A 16689-nucleotide genomic window follows, 5' to 3' on the forward strand; every position below is an offset into this window, starting at 1 on the left:
CTGATTTTAGCTTAGAATCAAATGCACCCACTGCCTTTTGTGCAATGTAAGGAGGAGGCTGCCCCTACTGTTTCAAAGGTAGAATTAAATTAATTTACCCTTGAAGATGGCCCATGACTCTTTCCTGCTTCTTGTATATATTCTTTCAGCCCATTTTCTCTGGAGCTACTTTCATTTTCCTAGGCATCTTCTCTTATACTTTAAGTTGTGGCTGCTTCTGCTCTGATCAATCTGACCTTTTCTGCTTTCTATCTTCCATGAATTCCTCACAACAGTTGATTTACGTCATGCTTTTGTTTTAGAGCATTGCTTTTAATTTGATTTTTAAGAAATCTTTTCTGAAATTCAGAAATTTGAGATAGCAAGAGAGATGGGCAGATGAATTCAGTTTACTATCTTGATCCAATTTCTAAAGAAATCTAAGATGTTAGTTTAGACATCACATATCCAACTATATCCATCTTCTATTTAAAACACTCCCTCAGCTCCAGCATAAAGTCCAAGCTCTCTGGCCTAACATACTGGATCCTTAACCCAACTTTTGTTCATGCTGTCCATCACACAGGAAAGCACTGCCTTTTTCTCTGCCTGGTATCATTACCTGATGCTTACCTAACACTGTATTATAAATCCTTGTTTACATGTTCTGATTCACCACAAAAACTGTGAGACCAAGAGCAGAGATCTTACTAGTCCTTGACTTCTCAGCACCCAAAGAACCTATCATGTGGTAACTATTCATTTTATAAATGAGAATCAGGCATTAAAATGCCATGGAATCTTAGAGTCAGATCTCAGACCAGTGAACCACAGATAACAGAATTTAGAGCTAAAAGGGACTTTAAGATTGTTTGTTAAACGAACAATGTTTTAAGGCCCAAGAACTCTGCAAACTTCCTTGTACTTCAGAGCAGAATAAATCACTCCATCAAATATAACCCCATTGTACATTATTCATGCCTTTCTTGCAGCCCTTCTCTCCCCAGTCTGTCATTAATTTTTTTTCTCAAGGATTAAGATAGTGCACGTTCATTTTTGTGTCACCTGTACTTTGGCATAAAGAAGATACTAACTCAATATTTAGGGTATGAGTGAATATATGAATGCTCAGGAGAGCAGAATTTTGTGCTGGTTTCTACTACTAACTCAGTCAAACGTAGAGAGTGAGTCACTTAATCTCTCTGAGTCTTAATTTCTTAGGCACCAATTGTATTTGATTATTTCACAAATGGAATCATCTGTGTGAAACCAATATGGAAAATAATGACATGCTACCATAATACAAAACATTTCCTCCATGTAAAACTAGTAAGGATATATAGAGCACTGAGCTAGTGCTGTACAAATGTTCTGAATTGAGGGAGAACAATGTCCTTGACAGTCTTAGTAGTTTTAATTGTAGATACTAAACCAGTACAAGTTTTTACCAAGCAGGTGTTATCCTCCCTGCCATATGGCATGAACCCCAGGGCTCTTCCTCCTCAATAACAAACAACATAGCTACAGCTTTACTGCAGTCTCCTTTATAAGACCTCAATGACATCTTTTTTTGTTCCTTGCCACAGTGAAAAGAAACCCAAACTGGGATTCAGAAGACCCCAGTTCTAATGTGGTTCTAATTATAAGTCTTCAGGAAACTCTGTTTTTCTGCCTATGAAATGGAGATGACAATACTTTGTACATAGGTAATTGTGAGGCTAATCATGCTTATATAAAGTTTTTAACACAGTATCATAGGCACTCAATATTGATGGCTATCACTCTTCCCACAAAAGCATAAAGACATTTGAGCCATGAAGCACAATTCGGCTTAAAGCCTCTTCTTCAATAATTTACTATTCAAAGATCCTGTATTTGCAAATTCTTTCCCATCTTTTAATTACATCTCTTCCATTTGATGAAAGGCAGCACGAAGTGGGGGAAAGCAGTATAGGCTGGGAATCAGATGCCTATTGCCATTAACTCTTTTCCATTTCAGTTTTATCATCTATAAGGATAATAACTTACCTCAGTAAGCTCCTGTGAGGATTCAGAGAGTCGGTAAGAAAGGATCCAACAGGTTGCAAGGCACTGAACATGTGAATATTGTTTTTTATAATCAATGAGTGTAAAAATGACTCAGAATAAACCAGTACCCACAGTGGAAGCATGGTTCAAAGTATTTTGATGGTGACTCGGTATTGTGTTAGAACTTAACCACTCTCCTGCTTAAGTTCTTTAAGCTTCTCATCACCTTTAAGATAAGTCAAACTCCTACATGATTTGTCCCGCTTACCACTACCACTCCTCCTCATCGCCCACCTCTACTTCCTTCACAATTCACATTCTAGTCATAACAAACCACTTCGCAGTTCCCTGTGCAAGTATACCTCATGAACTTCCTTGCCCACACACATGCTATTCTCTTTCTGTGTGGAATATCCGCATTTCCCCTTAATCTTTACTCTAGATAACTAACTCATTCAACTCAGACTTTACCATCAGGAAGCTTTCTCTGACACCTCCAACCTTTCATTCAGTAAATGTTTACCAAATGCCAAGACTTGCCAGATGCAAACGATATAACAATTAACAAGTCAGAAACAGCCCCTGGCTTCATGAAGGTTAGCATGCTGAACTATAATTATCTGTCTGTGCCTTCAAGCACAAATGGGAATCATGAAGAACTGGCTGCTTGAGGTCTTCAACCTCAAGACTGGGAGGTTCTTAGGTATTGGGACATGTCTGACCATCTCTGTAATGTCACTTATTCACACCGGACTTGGCATAGTATAAACTAGGGCTTTTGCAAATGTTTAGTAAATCAGTATGGCATAACCACCTATGTACAAGAGATATCAGATATAAAAAATAAATAGCAACCAGGTGTGGTGGCTCACACCTGTAATCCTAACACTTTGGGAGGTCGAGGCAGGAGGATCACTTGAAGCCAGGAGTTTGAGAACACAAAATGAGAATCCCATCTCTACCAGAACTTTTTAAAAATTAGCTGAGTGTGGTGGCTTATGCCTATAGTCCCAGCTATTCAGAGGGCTGAGGCAGGAGCATCACTTGAGCCCAGGAGTTTGAGTTTACACTGAGCTATGATCACACCATTGCACTCCCACCTGGACAACAGAGCAAAACCTCATCTCTTTTAAAAAAAAAAAAAAAAAAAAAAAAGGCAGTATTCTCTTACATGCATCGCATTTTATTATTTATAGGACCCTTTAAAATACATCAACATCGCATTTTATCCTTGTAATTGCCCTGGGAAATAGAATTTGTAAGTTGAGAGTGACACAGAGATCCTCTAGTTTAATCCCCAGCCAATTCTTCATGATTTCTGTAACATCCATTCGAGTGTCAAAGCATTCATTACAACTTCAGAGGACAGAATGAATGACTTTAAATGAATAAAATCTGTTCCCTTCAACAATTAGTACTAATCTTGGTTTTGCAGACTCCATAGACCAAAGAGGAAATTTTCTTCTAAATGTAGGTATCTGAAGACACGTCCAGGTAAGGGCAGAGTGTATCATTCTCATCTTATTGATGAAGAAATTGAAACTCAAAGAGGCAAACTGACTTTCCCAAGGTTCAAAGCTACAAATTAAAAAACTGAGCCTAAAGCCATATCTTCTGGTTCCAGAATTTCTAGAACATTTTACAACTATTATGAATCCATAAAAATTAAAAATAAAAAAATTATCACAAAGAAAGAATTTCTAGGACATTAAAGCTGAAAGGGACACTCCTATTTATTATATCTAATTTCTTTATTGGATAGATAGGAATTCTGAGGCCAAGGGTGCAGAAGTGACTAACATGAGTGCCTCCAGCTCAGGCTCTGCCTCTGCCACACCGTCTCGATCCTTACCTCCACGTCTGCCCACATCAACATAGAGTAAATACTTACCAAGGCGTTAGAAGAATTATAATCCTCAGCTGACTTATCTGCACAGGAAGAAAGACAAGGGACTTAGTCAATAAACAATTACAGTTAATTCTTTCTTGGCAGCAAAAGAAGTCTATCTGGTCAAGCACATGCCAGATTCAGAGAATAGTAATAGTATGACTGGTACTACAGGCTAGATATCATGCTAAACACATTATACATATCACCTTCTTTAATCCTCATTATGGCTCTGAGTACTGTTATTATATCTACTTTTATTGATTTGGAAACAAGTTCAGAGGTGTTAAGTACAGTTGTGTGTGGCTTAGCAATAGGGTATGCTCTGTGAAATGTGTCATCAGGTAATTCTGTCATTATGGGAACATCATAGAGTGTACTTACACAAACCTAGATGGTATAGCCTGCCACATACCTGGGCTATATTGTATAGCCTATTGCTTTCTAGGCTACAAACCTGTACAGCATGTTACTGCAGGCAACTGTAACACAATGGTAAGCATTTGTATATCTAAACATAGAAAAGGTACAATAAAAATATAGTTCAAAAGGTAAATAAAAGGATATATCTACATAAGCACTTACCATAAATAGAGCCTGCAGGACTGGAAGTTGCTCTGGGTGAGTCACTGAGTGAGTGATGAGTAAATGTGAAGGCCTAAGTAGGACATTACCAGTATACACGTAGGCTACGCTAAATTTATTTTAAACTTAAGTAATCACTAGGTGATAAGAATTTTTCAACTTCCTTATAATATTATCAGACCACCATTGTATATGCGGTCTGTTGTTGTGGCACATGACTGTTATCTGTCCAGGGTACACACAGGTTAAAGAGAGGAATTAGATTCGAATTCTGGTCTCATTCTAAATACTATGCTAGAACTGTATCCACATCATCAGCTATATCACTGTAAGGCTTAAATAGCTAAGAAAATCTGCGTTCTAAAAGAAAAGGAAAGAATCCATAGCACCACCCCTGAGTCATCCATGCCAAATCATGGCCAGTCTCCAGCTTCAGCTTTCATAAAGGATCCTTCTATATCCATATCTACTGCCCACAGGGACAAAAGGACTAAGGTTGAGGAAAAGACAGGTATTAATCCTGTCGTCTAATTAAAGGTAGGGTCTTGTTTTCCAAGAATAGAGTCAAGCTCCCTCAATGAAGCAATTACCATGTTTCATTGATTCTGAGAGGTACATTTTTCACATTAAAGTCTCTGAAACAGAGGTGTGTCCTACCATCCATGTTATGGTTTAATTGGCAGCTTTATTTTCCTTGATTGGTATGGAAATAATTGTGCATCTTACAATCAGTGGTATCTTAGACTTCATAAAATATGAAAGAGAGACCCAACGGAGATCTTAGCAAGAAATAAGTTTAAAGACCAGTTAATGTCTTCAGTTTTGTTCTTTAATTCCCATGGGTCCAAGAAAAACTGACTTTGTCAATTCACCACTAATGGAATTGAGGAGGAGAAATATTCTACCAAATCCAATATATTCCTCACCAAGAACCAAGCCCAGAGAATGTACAATCCCAATTCCATCATATAAAAAGTGCTAGATACAGCTTCTTTGACCTACAGCAAATCATGAACCCACACAGCAGGAAATAAGGCAAGCTCTGACAACATGTTCTTATAACAAATCCAGAATAGCTAGCAGTATTCTGGAGAAATAAATTCAGGATATACTTTAAACATAATTCATTTGTTTTTTTTGTCCAGAAGACTATCAACTTTGGCAGAGTACAACACTATGCCTTCACTGCACTACCCCCAACTTTATGTACTGCTAGTATTTTTGAAGATTGGGTATTTCGGTAATAAGTATACTTGCTATGTCATATAAAAAATAAGTAAACACTCCCTTCAAAGGTGATGAACTATATATCAAAATCAAATTCCAAAGCACAGAATGATGGAACAGAAAGTACTTCCAGCACTTTCATTTACAGATGAGTAAAATGAGGTTCAGAAAAGGAGAAAGATTGGTTCAAGGTCACATAAGTCATTGGCAAAATAGGGCTAAGACCCAGCTGCGTTGTCAATCTCATCTACTTTTTCCCTATTACATTAGCTACTAACCGGTATAAAAAATTAAGTGTTGCCGGGCGCAGTGGCTCACGCCTGTAATCCCAGCACTTTAGGAGGCCAAGGTGGGTGGATCACAAGGTCAGGAGTTCGAGACCAGCCTCGCCAATATGGTGAAACCCTGTCTCTACTAAAAATACAAAAATTAACTGGGCATAGTGGTGTGTGCCTATAGTCCCAGCTACTTGGGAGGCTGAGGCAGAAGAATTGCTTGAACCCAGGAGGTGGAGGTTGCAGTGAGCCAAGATCGCGCCACCGCACTCCAGCCCGGGTGACAGAGCGAGACTCCGTCTCAAAAAAAAAAAAAAAAAAAAAAGAAGTGTTGAAAAAATAGAAACACTTGACCAAAATTAGCATGGAGGATTGTGTTTGGGTTATAGGCAGCAAAGGAGTTAAAGGCCCAAGTCAAAATACATTTCCATCATGTATCAGCTGAGTCACTTGGGGTATGTCATTTAACTTCTCTGAGTCTAATTAATTTCTTTGCGTATATAAAAGGAGGATAATAGTCCTTGCCCTGCCAGTCTCCTAAGGCCATCATAAGAATCACATGACGGAGCCAGGCTCAGTGACTCATGCCAGTAATCCCAGCACTGTGGGAAGCTGAGGCGGGCAAATCACCTGAGGTCAGGAGTTCGAGACCACCCTGGCCAACATGATGACCCATCTCTACTAAAAACACAAAAATTAGCTGGGTGTGGTGGCACACGCCCACAGTCCCAGTTACTCAGGAGGCTGAGGAAGGAGAATCACTTGAGCCCAGGAGCACAGGCTGCAGTGAGCCGAGATCGCACCACAGGACTCCAGCCTGGGTGACAGAGCAAGACTCTGTCTCAAAAAAAAAAAAAAAAAAAAAAAAAAATTCACGTGAGGTAATTCACATGTAAGCATATACAAATTGAGGTAGTATTATCATAACTAATAGTATGAGAGGGTGGCAAACAGGGAAAGGAGAGATATGACACTTAAAAAAACCTGTGCCAAATATGCACTTTTGCCTAGAGGTGGCCCTAGTCTTCAACTTACAGAAAATTAAAATTCTGGCATACATATATATATATACATGTGCACAAATTTGTACATACAAAAGTAGATGTACACACATGTATCTGTACATACACACTCAATATTATTCATATATGCATGCACGAATGAACATACACATAATTACCTGAATGTGTATATTTATACATATGTTCGTTCATGAATACCTGAGTGGACTTTATCTTTGTTCATGAATACTTAAGTGGGCTTTAATTCCAAATATATGCAAACCCATAGGGCTATGCCTCTGTTTATGTACACACTTACACGCCACTAGCACATATCTACATACATACGCGCAGGAAAGATCCTTCCCAAGACTTAGCCACTGAGGTTTTCAAAGACAGCCTCTAACCTGATGTTTCCATGACAAGTTCCTTAACATAAACTCTAATTTCCTGACTAGAAAACTTTCCCACTCAGTAGCCCTCCACCCCAATTCCTCCTTGAAATGACTCAGTCCCTCAATGGAAGAAGTGAGACAGACTCAGCGGGGCCAGACGAGAGGAAGGAAATACTGCTGGGCACATGCATGGCCCTCTTCTGGGCACCACCATGGCAGCATGAGTGAAGCTGTAGCCTGTCATCTCCACCATCTGTGCCCTTGAAACAAGCCAGATACTGGCTGGGGAAAGCATCCTTCAAATTCCCTAGTTCATCCTGGTTCTCACCTTCCCAACAATACTGCCATTTGAAGGAGGCAACATGAGTAAAGAGCCTGGAAATTAAAAGATTAGCCCACTATTAATTTAACATATTAGAAAGGCCTTCTTTGGCTCTCACACCTGCAAAACAAGGGAGAAAGTTGGTCCTCTGTGGAAGGAGAGCCTCCAAATAGCATTATTAGGGGCAAGCAGTAAATTCAAAAGGTGATGGTATAGGAATTAGGAGACCTGGGTTCTAATCCCAATTCTGCTATTAAAAACACTCTGAAAAATATAGTCCCTTCTACCAAGGGTACATGTAAAGAAATTTATTATTTAATGGCCTGTTTTTCATTTAACTAATAAAAATTAGTTCCCTGAGGAAGACATACATTAGTGTTATTAAATAACTAATAATAATATTAACAATAATGATGATAATGATAGTTACATTTCTATGGTGATGTGCTACAACTTATAAAGAACTTTCACATCTGTCGGCTCACTTATTTCTCACTATAACCTCTTTTTTTTTGAGACAGGGTCTCAATCTGTTGCCCAGGCTGGAGTGCAGTAGTGTGATCCTTGCTCACTGCAACCTCCACCTCCCAGGCTCAAGTGATCCCTTCACCTCAGCTTCCCAAGTAGCTGGGACCACAGGGATGCACCACCACACCTGGCTAATTTTTGTATTTTTTGTAGAGACAGGGTATTGCCATGTTGCCCAGGCTGGTCTCAAACTCCTGACCTCAAGCGATCCTCTTGCCTCGGCCTCCCAAAGTGTTGGAATTACAGGCGTGAGGCACTGTACCCAATCATTTCTCACTACAGCCTCTTGATAGGAATTATTCCCATTTTAAGGCGCAAAGAAATGAAGCGACTGTTAGAATCTAGTAAGGGTCAGAATCTAGACCTTCTAGCACAAAATCTGTGTTCTCTCTATATAATACCATACTATTTTTTAAAAAACATGTGCAGTGTCAGAGTGAAGACTTAAGTTTGATGCAAAGTCCATCATCTTGGCTGTCAAATTCCAAAATTCCACGTTAGTTAAAGTGCCACTTTCACTCTTTCAACTACTTTGTTCTCTTATCCCAGACCAATAGGCATGTGAGTTTTCCCATCCAGATTAAAACCACCTCTTGCTGAGACTGCCCGGGACACAGTTTTCATACCTGTAAAGCTCATGTATTTCTGGCTGTTGGATGTCTTCTTTGAGTTGTAAAACTCCAACACATCCAGAACAGCCTGTGGGTTTTTCTTCTGCTCCGACTTAGTGATATTTGATGTCTGAAGCAAGCGGGCCCACTGCTCTGGCATTCCCTATAAGAGAGACATGCAAGACTAACAGGAAGGCACAATCACAGTGGACCCTGAAAGAACATCAGAGCTAACTCTGACACTTGCTAGCAGCAAAAGATGCATTTGTTAGTCATTCCTTTCTCTCTATACCCTCAGAGTTTACGTAAGCCTCTTTTATAATATCTTTCTCATTGTATTAGTCATTTCTTAAGATGTCTGTCTGCTCCTTCACCAGGCTATACCTCCAGGATGGTAGGATAGGATGTTGTTCCTGCATGATCAGTGCCCCACACAGAGCCTGCTACCAAGCCTACCACTTAACAGAGGTTTATTATTTAAAGAATGGAGATGGAAAGGCTTCTCTGGATACAATTTTAGCGATGCAAGTGTCCCACTGATGAATGTGAGAAAATTGTAATCAGGGTCTCAGGCAAAGACAGAAGCATCAGGAAGATGAGAAAGGGTTAAATCTAACAGTGCACAGCCAGAGCTCTAAAAGACTAAAGACCTTTCTGTGACCCAGGACTTACCGTAAACTCCCCTGTGACAGCATCAAAACCAACATGAATTGTGTGTTCAAAATCTGAAGGGAGAGAAATCTCTGGCCGCTCTTTCTCTTTCTTTTTATTTGCTGCAAGAGAAACAGGGAAAAGGAAATAAAAAACAGGAACATTATTGTTTTTAGGCTTATTTTAGCTCTTTATTGCACTGTAGTCTCCTTGAGAGGGCAAAGTCTATCTATTAATATTTCACATATGTTGAAGACCCCAATTATGGACCTGGATTGGAGCAGATACTCAATGCATGTTTAAACACTTAATTTCTTGTTGAACTAAAGAAAGATGGTGGCTCATGCCTGTAATCCCAGCACTTTGGGAGGCCAAGGCAGGCAGATCGCTTGAGTCCAGGAGTTCAAGACCAGCCTAGGCAACATGGCAAAACCCTGTCTCTACAAAAAATACAAAAATTAGCTGGACATGGTGGTGCATGCCTGTAGTGGCAGCTACTTGTGAAGTTGAAGCAAGAGGATCATTTGAGCCCAGGATGTAGAGGTTGCAGTGAGCCAAGATCATGCCATTGCATTCCAGCCTGGGTGACAGAGTGAGGCCCTGTCTCAAAATAAAATAAAATAAAATAAAATAAATAAAATAAAATAAAAGGAGAGGCAAAAAGAATGTGTGTCAGAGTTAACAGTCCTGGTTTTACCAGTAACTACCAAGTTGATATAGGGTAAGTCTTCTTTTTTGTGAAGCCCTCCTTGATCTCTAGGCTGGGTGGTTCTTTACCCTCTCTGTTCCTATAGCACCCAATATATGTAATAGTAATTGACTACTATAAGTGTTTATCTTCCATACCAGACTGAATTCTAAGTGCAGGGGCCATGTCAAATTAATCACAGCTTCCCAGAGGCTAGCACACATCTGGCACAAAGTAGGTGCTCAGACAGTAAGTAAAGAAAGGAAAAAATGACCAGACATTTACCTCAACTGGGCAAGGAGTTTAAGGAATCTGCCTAAGACACAAAAATTCTCTCCAGGGCAGGAATAAATGTTCCTTTCAGCAGCTCTGGCCTGACTTTCACAACACTTGTTACCCAGCACCTGTGAACCTTATTTTAAAATCCTGTTGTCTGGGAGCTCAATACACTAACCAAAAGAAATTCTAAAGTTCTAATACCTCCACAGACCCAGCATAACCCTGATAAAAGGTAGCAAAATGAGAAGGAAAACACAAAAAGGTCTAGAGTTCAAGCCAGTTTCACCTCTACCTTACCATAATGCGCGCGCGTGTGCGTGTGTACAGAGAGAGAGAGAGAGAGACCAGGATCTCTGCTGTCTCATCTAAACAAGGGCGAGTACGAGCTAGATGATCTTAAGGGTCCCTCAAGCGCCTACATTCTGTGAGTCTATGAAAACAAGAAGCTATGCCTTCTCAAAGCTCTGCAGTTAAGATTCCCTCCTGAGATGGCATTCCACAGTTTTAAATAGGTATTTCATACGTATCATGTAATACAATCACCACAATCCTGAGGCAAGTTTTACTTGCAGATTAGAAAATTTGGGAACAGACTTGCCTACAATCATTAAGTAATTAAAGTCCAAAAAGTCTGGTATCAAAGCCAAGGTTCTTTACATTCTATTTTACCTCCCCTAAAACATTTCAAGTTGAATCAAGAAAACATACTTCAGTGTAATAAGAAGAAATGACATTAAGAACTTGCTATGTATACAAAAATGATGTCAATATAGTATTTTTCTTCATTCTTACAATCCTACGAGATAGATATTACTACCATCATTCTTACAATCCTATGAGATAAATACTACTGTCATTTTACAGATGAAGAAACTGAATAATTTACTCATACAGCTACTGAGAGCTGGGATTTGAACCCAGGTCTGATTCCAAAGGTTCATTCTTCAGTATCTTAATGAGAACCATTTGCCTACATGCCAAGTGCTAGGGTTTAAGCTATTTATGTACTTGGCAATTTCCCTCTCAGAAGCAGCTGCTTTGAGAAAGACAAGGCTAAGGGGTATACCAGGGCCCCAAGTCAAGCAGTCCTTTATGACATAAGTCCATCTGTCTTTCTCATAGCCAGAATGCACTGGAACATGTGGCAGGGCTTTGGAACTACTTTCTGTTTCTAAATTCCCTCTCATCTAGTCACTTAGGGAAGTACAATTATATTTGTGTTTTATTTCAATTTTTATTTTTTATATCTATGCATGTTTATACATGAGTTCTATTATAAATAATTGATATACTATATATAATACATCACAGGCATGAACTGTCAAATGCAGAAGAAACTTTAGTAAAGGACGCCCAAAAAGAAAGTTAGCTCAAAGCATCAGTAGTTTACAGAAAAGAGTTCCAGGGAAATGGAATCATTTAATACATGAACACACAGGGTAATGCTAAAGTCAGCTCTGCTTCTACTGAGCACTCTTTACCCTGCAACCTTTGAATATACCTCACACATTCCAACCTCCAAGTTTTTGCTCACTTTTTCTTCTCCTTGTTTGGAATGCTCTCTTCTCCTTCTCCCTATCTCAGCCATCTTTTAAAGACTGGCTCAGGTCCCACTTTTTCCAGGAAGGATTTCCTGACCTTTCTTCTTCCTGTTAATTCCCAAGACACTGAGTCTGCTACACCACCAAGCATCTAGTCATTTCCTGTCTTATATGATTCCTTGCCAGTTTAAAAATCCAAAATGTAAGCTTCTTGAGGACCAAAATTATCACTTCCAATTACAATCACTATACTTCTGAATTTCAACCCAGCACATGGCTTACTGGATTGAAGAATACTCTAGAAAATATTAGGGAATGGCCAGGCGCGGTGGCTCACGCCTGTAATCCCAGCACTTTGGGAGACTGAGGCAGGCAGATCACCTGAGATCAGGAGTTCAAGACTGGCCTGGCCAACATGACGAAACTCCATCTCTACTAAAAATACAAAAATTAGCTGGGCGTGGTGGCACGTGCCTATAATCCTAGCTACTCAAGAGGGTAAAGCACGAGAATAGCTTGAACCGGGGGGCAGAGGTTGAAGTGAGCTGAAATTGTGCCAATGCACTCCAGCCTGGGTGACAGAGTGAGACTGTGTCTCAAAAAATAAATAAAGAAAGTATTAGGGAGTGATTCTAGAGACCATGTAATCCCATTCCCTGAGGAAAGAGGCCCAGGGAAGTAAGTTGACTTGTCCTGATTCACAGAGCACATGACTGTAAGTCCACCTCATCAAGTCTTTCACTCTTTATTATACCCCGATCCCTACTGAGATTTGACTGGAATCAACTACTAACTGAAGTAACAGTTTAACATAGTGGAGTACAAAAATGGCAATGACTTGGCTGAAGTGGGAAAGGAGAGAAGTAAAAGGAATGGGGAAATCCAGGTGGCAGGATTTAGCTTGGGTACTGTGTAATTTTTTTTTTTTTTTTCAGACTTGTTGCCCAGGCTGGATGGAGTGCAATGGCATGATCTCGGCTCACTGTAACCTCCACCTCCCCGGTTCAAGCAATTTCTCCCTCCCTCAGCCTCCCAAGCAGCTGAGATTATAGGCACCCACTACCACACCTGGCTACTTGTATTTTTAGTAGAGACAGGGTTTCACCATGTTTACCAGTCTCGAACTTCTGACCTCGGGTGATCCACCCACCTTGGCCTCCCAAAGTGCCAGTATTACAGGCACGAGCCACCGTGCCCAGCCTGGTACTGTGTAATATTTAGACTGAGTATTCACCAGTTGGGGATCACCAGCAGAAAACAGGATTCAAGAGGCAGGAATACAGAAGAGAAATGGAGAAGTCATACAGTCCTAGAGCCACCTGGAACCCAATTAATCCCTTCTGGGAAGTAACAATCATCCCCTTCACCTGTGTACAGCCCTTCACCAAGCTCTGCCAGTCATTGTCTCACTGGCTCATCACCACAAACCCAGGAGCTAAACAGCTGAGGTCAAGGAATTAAAAGAAATTTCTGTTAGTGGAAAGAATCTCAGAGGAAGGATTCAGTATTATGTTTGCCAGTAACTCACTGGGTGACCCTGGAAAAGTCTGAGTTTCAAGCCTTCAATCTGCAAAATAGGACAATGGTGCATGCTCTGCGTACAGATGAAGGTAAGTAATAAACCACCTTTCTGGAGAAGATAATACCTGCAAGAAGTCATAAAGGATGAACAGGGGTTAGCCAGACCAAGATGGGAAAGGGCATTTCCAAAAGAAACAGAATAAGCAGAGGCCAAGAGAAGTAAACAGTGTGATCTTTCTTTCTTCTTTCCACCTGTTCAGCAAGTCAACCAAATTTCATAAACTCTTACCAGATTCACAAAGCACATGATTGCAGGCAGGAAGGCACTATGAGCTTCAGACTGAGGGAAGACACAATGGAGAAAATAAAGCAAACCCAGGATCCTGATGGTCCCATATCCCAGGGTTATAGTATCCCTGGGACTACTGCTGCGGTAGCAAATATTTTATGATGACTAGAAGTATGTCTGCAGGAATCTGGTGAAAACTCATGTCTACACAAAAACTTGTATGTGAATGTTCATAGCAGCTTATTCATAACAGTCAAAAAGTGAAGGCAACCCAAATGTCTCTCAAGTGATGAATAGATAAAATGTAGTACATCCATATACTATTGTTCAGCCATAAAGAGAAATGAAGTCCCGATCCATGCTACAACATGGATGAACCTTGAAAACATTATGCTAAGTGAAAGAAGCCAGTCACAAAGGGCCATATACTGTGTAATTCCATTTATATGAAATGTCCAGAATAGGCAAATCCATAGACAGAGAGTAGATTAGTGATTGCCAGGGGAGAAGGGAGAAATGAGGAATGACTGCAATGAGTATGGGGTTTTTTTCCTGGAGCGATGAAAATGTATTGAAGTTAGTTGTAAGGGTTGTACAATCTTATGAATATACCAAAAACCACAGAATTGTACATTTTAAGATGGTGACTTGTATGGCATGCGAGTTATATCTCAATTTTTTTTTAAAAAGTGAATGTAATTTACTACATTTAGAAAATAAAGAAGAAAATATATATAATCAATTCAATTAATGCAGAAAAAAGCATTTGCTGAAATGTGATATCAATCATGATTAGAAACTCTTAGCAAACTAGGATTACAAGGGAATTTACTTAATCTTATAGAAGGTAATTACCAAAAACTCTGGAAAAAACATCATACTTAATTCTAAAATGCTGAAAGCTTTTCCTGAGATTAAAAACAAGAGAAAGGTATTCCTCATCACCACTTCTATTCATCATAGTACTGAAGGTATTAACCAGTGCAATTAGGCAAGAAAAAGAAGTAAAAGGAGGATTACAAAGAAAGAAAAAAAAACTATTACAATATACAAATAATGTGCTCATGTACATGAATACAGAAAACTCAATAGAAAAATCAAGTCTCTGAGTAGCTAAAGATTTCAAAATAGAACCACAAAGCATTAGAAAGGAAATAACTAATAAATTTGACCATATTAAAATTCTATCTCGCATCATGCCAAGCATCTGTCTAAGATTACAGGGGAATTTACTTAATCTAATAAAAGCTAAGAGCACAGTAGAAGATATTTGTAACATATATAACTGACAGAAGACTTATATCTAAATAAGGATTCCTACAACTATGTTAAGAATTCTTGGCTGGGCGCGGTGGCCCATGCCTGTAATCCCAGCACTTTGGGCGGCTGTGGCGGGCGAATCACCCGAGGACAGGAGTTCAAGACCAGCCTGGCCAACAAGGTAAAACCCTGCATCTACTAAAAAATACAGAAATTAGCCAGGCGTGGTGGCAGGTGCCTGTAATCCCAGCTACTTGAGAGGCTGGGGCAGGGAGAATTGCTTGAACCCAGGAGGCGGAGGTTCCAGTGAGCTGAGATCCCATCACCGCACTCTAGCCTGGGCGACAGAGTGAGACTCTGTCTCAAAAAAAAAAAAAAAAAAATTCTTTAAGTTACAGAAAATATATGTGCTTTGTAAACTAAAGAACTTTACAAACATAAGTTGTCATTAATATAAAAAACTGTTAGGTTTCTCAGCCCATTCATTAAGACAGAGAAACTGTGGTTGAGGTGAGAAAGAGGAAAGAATCATCTTGATTTCATGTATCTAGAGATCTTGGGATTGAGAAAATAAAGTGGGAACACAAGCTTCCAGCCTCACCCATCCCAATTTTAACCCTATCTTTGACCTAGACCACTTGGCCTTCTGATAGCATGGGAAATGAGGCTGACACTGCAAAATCCCATTGTCTCGGTATAGCCATCAAAGTTTTAGCACAAATCACTGGCCTTTTTTTAAAAAATTATTTTTAAGCAGCACCTCTCATTGGCTCCACTGAGCTAATCTGAGCTCAAGGCAGTAAAACGTTCCAAACTTGGAGAGATAAACACTGACATAGTCCAATGTTAAAATTAACTTTGCTAAACTCTTCCCAAGCTCAGAGAATTCCACTTTGCTTGTGAAAATGCAGCCAGAAAAAGATTTCAAACTAAATGCTGAAAGACTTCTTAGAATAAACCAAAGGCTCCAGATCCTAACCACAGGAACCAGGCTTTCCCACATGGAATTCTGCAACTCAGCATCACCTATTACAGGCCCTCAATTACAGCTTCTCCTTCCAATCATTTATGCATCCCCCAGGCACATACTGAGGCCATGCTAGAGAGGTCAGCATTAGGTAATGCCCAAAGACATTCTACCCGCTGGCAGCTCAAACCTCAACCATTACTGTAGCCCACAGACCATTCTTCTTTCTCATCTCCCAAAAATCTCTCTACAGACCCAAAACAACTCCTCTAGAGATTCTGACTCCAAAAGTCTGGATGGAATCCAGGTATCAGTATTATTTATTTATTTATTTATTTTTGAGACAGAATTTTGCTCTGTCACCCATGCTGGAATACAGTGGTGTGATCTCAGCTCACTGCGACCTCTGCCTCCCAGGTTCAAGCAATTCTGCCGCCTCAGCCTCCTGAGTAGCTGGAATTACAGGAGCCCACTACCGCGTCCAACTAATTTTTTTAGTTTTAGCAGAGACAGGGTTTCACCATGTTGGTCAGGCTGGTCTCGAACTCCTGACCTCAAGTGATCTGCCTGCCTTGGCCTCCCAAAGTGCTGGGGTTACAGGTGTGGGCTACCATGCCCGGCCATTTTTTTTTTTTTTTTTTTTGGTAAAGGAGT

At 40.0% G+C, this 16689-nt stretch overlaps 1 protein-coding gene across 10 annotated transcripts in view; it reads right to left on the bottom strand.

Moving 5' to 3' along the window:
• Positions 1 to 16689, bottom strand: part of PAK1 (p21 (RAC1) activated kinase 1) — a 149417-nt gene that overhangs the window by 45252 nt on the left and 87476 nt on the right. For 6 of the 10 annotated variants that reach the window (XM_008020241.3, XM_038005437.2, XM_008020238.3 and 3 more), the window contains 4 exons: positions 9512 to 9612; positions 8855 to 9002; positions 3899 to 3936; positions 2008 to 2070 (listed from right to left, as the gene is read on the bottom strand). In XM_008020241.3, coding sequence (XP_008018432.1) covers positions 2008 to 2070; positions 3899 to 3936; positions 8855 to 9002; positions 9512 to 9612 — 350 coding nt within the window. The remainder of the gene's footprint in view (positions 1 to 2007; positions 2071 to 3898; positions 3937 to 8854; positions 9003 to 9511; positions 9613 to 16689) is intronic. The other 4 variants (XM_038005439.2, XM_008020246.3, XM_038005438.2 and 1 more) reach the window with 1 other exon arrangement.

The sequence above is a fragment of the Chlorocebus sabaeus genome, chromosome 1 (assembly GCF_047675955.1).
Source record: "Chlorocebus sabaeus isolate Y175 chromosome 1, mChlSab1.0.hap1, whole genome shotgun sequence".
NCBI classification, from domain to species: Eukaryota; Metazoa; Chordata; class Mammalia; order Primates; family Cercopithecidae; genus Chlorocebus; species Chlorocebus sabaeus.